Below are 5,941 nucleotides of genomic sequence, written 5' to 3'. Positions count from 1 at the left end.
TAGTAGTTCAAGAGTTGGTTGATCCTTCCCTAGTGTGTCCCGGGGCTGCCATGTCTTTCGTGACTTTCTCTCTCTCTCTACTAGAAATAGTGGTAGGGTGAAATAGGTCATAAGAAAGTTATTCTTTTGATGAAACCGAATACTAGAATAGCGGGAAGCAGATTGGTCATTGGGGTACATGATTTTTGGCGCAGCATTTACGTCACTGCGCTTATGTTCGCTTAATTGTGTATGAGAAAAATAAAAGAATAGCAAAGAAAAAAGCTATCTGTCAAGGAAACGTAGTGCTTAGTGTATCGGGGGCACCAGATGTTCATCCCTACTATGCCGAAATGCCAACCGTGACGGCGGTTGGCATTCCGAACTCTCAACAGACTCTATACTTCCCCAGGCTATGGTTAAACGTGACAAAGTGACGCTCTTTGGGCGCAGGTGCGAGTGGGTTGGTGACGTTGGTCGACATACCGCTTTGGTTGTAGGGGACCATATTTGGCAAAGAATCATTTCTACTCCTTTTTACGTGCGGGTAAGGCGTACATCTAGTGGAGTGGTTAATCAAAACAAAATTCATAGTAAAGTTCGTCGCATTTATAAAGCTGTTTTTTTTTTTGCATGGCACTTCAGTGATATATTTTACCAAATATTTTTTCACTCTAATTACATTTTGCATAAAATGTATAAAACACGGTACTGTCGTGACAGCCACCGCTCGTTATTTAATGTATTAATTATATTTTACAACGGTTATTTGCATCCAGATTTACATAAAAATGCTCGTAAAGCTGCGGATGCTTGTGCAGGCGGGATCTAGAGACGTGGCCAAGGCAGACCGGGTCGGTGGATATTTTTGCGTAACCCATTTGGAGACTGGTTGTGTCAAGCAGACTTCCTGATGTTAGTGTAGCTGCCGGCCACAGCCTTCATTGCACCATTAGCATCACGCCAGCGTTATTATACAATTATTGTACCTGCGTTAATGTTGAAGGACAATGTCATATTTACGCTGTTTTCAGCTTTGGAAAAAAGAGAGGGTAAGAGGAGGGGAAGAGAGAAAATCTAGCTCCGATGTAGGTTCCATAATGTATGCAAGAATATACACTGATACATGATCCGAGGTAAATTCGCCACAGAGATCATTTGAAACGGTGAATCACGAGTTTCTGGTCTGTGTGCCGTCTGAGAGCAATGAGTACGACCTAACATCTCGAACTAGGTTACAGGCACCATTTATCCGGAGCGCGAGAGCTTCCTGCCTGTTGTGCGCTGGCGACGTCTGCTGCAGATATTTATAGCGATGGTGGCTTTTCATTCACGGTTTCGTATCGGGATTCGTTGCGATTTCTCAGTTTTATCATTATGCGCATAGCCATGCGAATCAGATATAGTAAACAATCTTTGGTTTGCATTGGGTTTGTCTCTGGTTTGTTTGAAGTAGATCTGCAACATGTCCTCTATGCTTATTGATATTGATTTCGATTTATACAAACTTGCAAATAGTGCAGCTATAACTATGTAATGCAAGGTGTACCTACGATAGAATATGCTATGGAACGAAAGAACACGGAGCTGTAATCAAGTAATGTGTGGGGAAACGCCTTTCACTTATTGCATTACTTCGAAGAGTTTGCCAGTGTTAACGAGTTTTTCTCCTCTTTTTCAGACGGTGAAGGCTCCAAGTTCCGCTTCAACTTCTTCCGGGGATTTTGGCGAAGGAAACAATACTCCTTCGACAACAAAGTGTAGCTTGACACGTGATGTAGCTGCAACGTTACCTTCTCCCAGACTCCTGAAGTGTAATCTGCCATAGAACAGCCAAATACTCATCAAAATGGCCACTCGGACAGGTTTAGCTAGTTGTTTAAGGTGTATAGTTGGTAACCTCTCATAGCGGGGTCAGCGGTGTATAGGGTTTGGTTTGACATCTTTGTCTAAGGCTGACAATGCAGTTGCAGATCGCCAGGTATAATAAAATGTTTGTTGGGGACGCAAGTGTGACTCCTACAATGTATATAGCTAATAGTAAGTTATAATGTACATTATATATAGGGGACAGTTTTTTTTTAAGTCTAAAATCCTGTCCAGTAATTTTTGGGGCGACTGGTCAGTTGATAATCCATCCTCAAATTACTCACAAAAGTCAAATTTTCATGAAGCTAGATTAAGTAGTAATTTACAATCTCAATTTTCTTTAATAGCTTAAATCATCAAAAATTTAAAAAACTAGGTTGTATAGATATATTGCTTGTAAGCTGTGTGTTGTCAGATTCGGAAAGGTCGCCGGTCATGTAAGCCTCATTCAGCGGCTGTGTTTTGCTTCGATGTCAGCAGCCATTGTTCCTTTATAGTGCAGTCTACATTAAAATGAAGCCCCCCCCCCCCATACAGGAATGCTGTCCAAGACAACATTTGGTAATAACAGCCTGTAATTATAGTTACAGTCTTCACCCCATTTTGTCTTGTAGCTATCGCACGTCTACCGAAAGAAATTAGAAGTAAATTTCAGTTCATTTGTTGACATACTTATTGCAAAATCAAGAAAATATGGTTGTATATCAAGCACCAACCTTACTGCAAATGAACTGTAGTTTATGAATAATTTCCCCGGCGAGTGTAGACATGTGAATAGGTAACAAGTTCTGGCAATGGAGACGATAAAAAAAAATAACGTCACCCTTAGCCTCAAAATGCGCCAGGCTCAGGTTATCTTGGCACACAACTCACAACCAGTCCCCTCCTACACACACGCAAGGCAGTTCCGCTTGGTTGTATCGACTCGTCAGTCCTCCACAGCAGATACTGCAGGGGCCTTCGTAACGTAATTGATTTGTTCACATGTCAAATTTCTGGTTACACAAGGGGTTTGTATTTTTCGAGTCCATTTATCCAATATTTGTGGGATTTATAGATGTATATTGTAAATAAAAGTTTTTATTTAACCATTTAGCATTATATATAGTGAAAAGGTTTTATTACTTGACACAAAACTAACAATTTTATTCCACAATCCGGTGAGCTCATCGCTACATGTACATATCTTAGTCTTGGTAGCGTGTAATTGTTTGTGGATGTGGTATAATATTTGCTAACACGGCCACCTTTATTTGTAACCATGAAAAGGTTTTCATTTGTAACTGTCAGTGTAACAAGAAAACTGTCCTTGAATGTAAAGCCACATCTAATAATTTTAACCTCGATGGCATAAGTAAAATCTTAGTATTAAGGTCCGAGACCTCATCTACCATGCTTTTTAAGATCTGAAACCTTAATTGGCAATTGCTTATTGGTGTAGTGCCCGAGCAATGTTGAAATTTGCCATCTAATATCACCGCTTGCAACATCTTGCTCATGATGGTACCAAGTCTAAGAATGGGTGGCAGCAAAGACTTGATTGTACTTAAAAACTTTCCCGCTAGATTGTTTTGTAAGTCAAATTGTCTAATGCATTTTTATTAACCTGTAAAACACTTGGCAAAATAAACATTACAATAATTGGTGTTTTTTATTCTTTTCTTCGAGCGAGATGTTCTCTCCATATTAAAGACCTAGATATTTATGAAATACAGGCGCACTGCATTATTCCTGCTTACCATCATTAATTATAGGCTCTAAATTAACAGGCTTTGCGTTCCACCCTTACAGTTTGTACGTCCTGCTATTTTGCAATTTTACAAAATTAAGAAAAGTTGGAATTTCTCCTTACCCCACAATTTATGACTAAACTGACAAAGCCAAAGTCTATAGAATCTCCATCTACAAAACTAGCATGCAATGTCTACCACCAGTTCAGATTCGAGTCAGATTAATATTTTTGTACATCTACCCCAATGTCTATTACTAAGGTGAAAAAACAATTACGTTGGATGCAAGTGACTTTCACAAATGGAGCCAGCCTAGCTACAAGGTGCACTGGATCCACTGGCATGCTTGGGAAAATGGTTTACAAAAAAAGAAAATTAGCCAGTTATGTGCACCTTAACCAAGGGATATATAAAAATATAATGTTATTAAGTAGTGTTTATTGGGGGGGGAATGGAAGCTGTACAATACTGAGCGTCCGCAGTAGAACTACTGACGCGGCAGAACACCAAGCCTGGGCACATGGGCCAATTTTGTGCCTCCAAGAATTGCAGTGCCAACCCTGAGTGGGTGACACTACACTGGAACCTTAACAGTTAAAAAAATTGACCAGCGATTCTGAACCAGAGATGTGTTTTGAACAGGAAAATGAGCTGCGTTGAACCAATCACCTCGGGTTCATAATCGCCAATCTTTCGTGAATCCATGACAGGGATCCCCCCAAACTTTTCTTCAAAATTCAAGTTCAAAATCCCCCCCATCCCCAAAAAAGCACGGGGTTCAAAGAAAAAATTATTCCCCGTAATCATAATCAAAAAGAAAAATTGGCTTTATAACAAAACTTATCAAGACTGAGCAAATGCGCAGTAATAGTAATTAGGACCCAATATTCAGTTACAGGCTAGAGTAGGTTTTCATACAAGAAAATATAGTTCGTTGGATATCAACATAAAAGATACCAGTTGAGATAAGGAATGCTTATTCCATTTAATAGTTTCCATTTACAGCTGTTGGGTACAGGAAACTTTAAATTTCATTTAGGAACAAATTTAATATAAAAAAAAATAAAACAAAAATTCAACACTGGGATCAGTGGCTAGCAGAGACTAGACACTCACACAAGTATGTTGGAGTGTGGGAGTTGAGGATGAGGAAAATACTGAGATGGAGGCAAGACTGAAAAAGGCAATTTGTCAAGAGGTATGTTCTGGAGATGAAAGCAGAGGAAGACAAAATTATCAGGAGGATTATAAGGACAAGGTTATCAGATCATCCCTCTCCCTACCACTAAATGCTCGCAAATATACACAGGCTAGCCACTTCACTAATAGTTGCAAAAACCATCAGCTGCAAACCATCACTTATATAAGAGTGCAAGTTAATTCACAAAAAGCTGCAATAATAAAATGTCCATGGAAAAAATTTATTATACAAAGGTGTTTTTTTTTTTTTTAAACGCGAAAGTATATTCATTTCATAGAACCCTTTCCGACGTCAAATACATTACATACATACATAAACACTGGTGTGACAGCCAAGCCTTTCCTAAATTGTTGCTGGTATTATCCAAAGAAAAACAAAAAATACATGGGTTTCCACTTTTTTTTCATCTTTTATTTTTTCTGATTGAGTAGCCAAGTTTTTATCAAGATGGAACACATGTTCAAGTCACCGTCAAACACTGGTCAACACTGGTTTATCACATGTCACCCACTGCCATGAAGCTCCAATGAAGATAGTGATATTCACGAAGTCTTCATTCACTGAAACAAAACGAAAAAATACAAACTAAATATCTAGTAAAATCACACCAAACAATCATTACGTATTCAAAGCAAATTCAACTTTACAGATCCAAGAGCACTCTTAAATTCTAACTACAGCAGGTCTTTTACTCCACACACAAAAAAATGCTATGAATCAGTCAAGCTTACCTCAATAAGTCATGGAGATAAGGTACTCCCCTAGTGACTCTACAATAGCAGCCACCTGAGGGGGTTGAATAGGGTCCTCGAACATGGCTATCAGGACTGCTTGCAACGTCTTCATGCAGTGCATTCCTGCCTTCCCTTTCTTGCATCGGATAACCTATAATCAATGAGGGAAAAAAAAAAGGGTTATAGAATTGGACAATCAAAGCAATCACGACTTTATTAAGCTACCACTTAGGGTCATATTTATTGTGATTACAGACAAAAATCGCTGCAATATGAAGGACAATGGGGAAAATTATGGATGGTTCTTAATATAGTATTGATTCCTAGTTCCATTACTAAAATTAGGAGGGAAAGAATAAGTACAAAGAACATTCATAATTATAATGCACCATTGCAAGACCTTCAATATATCCATCAAATTATTTTAG

At 38.8% G+C, this 5,941-nt stretch overlaps 1 protein-coding gene and 1 long non-coding RNA gene across 2 annotated transcripts in view; one reads left to right on the top strand and one right to left on the bottom strand.

Moving 5' to 3' along the window:
* Nucleotides 1–3,490, top strand: part of LOC119589107 — a 28,326-nt gene extending 24,836 nt beyond the window's left edge. Inside the window, exon 2 of the long non-coding RNA XR_005230171.1 lies at nucleotides 1,661–3,490. This is a non-coding gene — a long non-coding RNA (uncharacterized LOC119589107). The remainder of the gene's footprint in view (nucleotides 1–1,660) is intronic.
* The window catches only part of LOC119589106 (profilin-like), a 12,197-nt gene continuing 9,741 nt past the window's right edge, over nucleotides 3,486–5,941 (bottom strand). The window contains exons 3-4 of the mRNA XM_037937682.1: nucleotides 5,511–5,664; nucleotides 3,486–5,339 (exon numbers count right to left, since the gene is read on the bottom strand). Of these exons, the coding sequence (XP_037793610.1) occupies nucleotides 5,512–5,664 (153 nt within the window). The 3' untranslated portion in view covers nucleotides 3,486–5,339; nucleotide 5,511. The remainder of the gene's footprint in view (nucleotides 5,340–5,510; nucleotides 5,665–5,941) is intronic.

The sequence above is a fragment of the Penaeus monodon genome, chromosome 25 (assembly GCF_015228065.2).
Source record: "Penaeus monodon isolate SGIC_2016 chromosome 25, NSTDA_Pmon_1, whole genome shotgun sequence".
NCBI lineage: Eukaryota > Metazoa > Arthropoda > Malacostraca > Decapoda > Penaeidae > Penaeus > Penaeus monodon.
The sequence above is the reverse complement of the archived record's forward strand: the minus strand, read 5'-3'. Positions and strand labels throughout refer to the sequence as shown.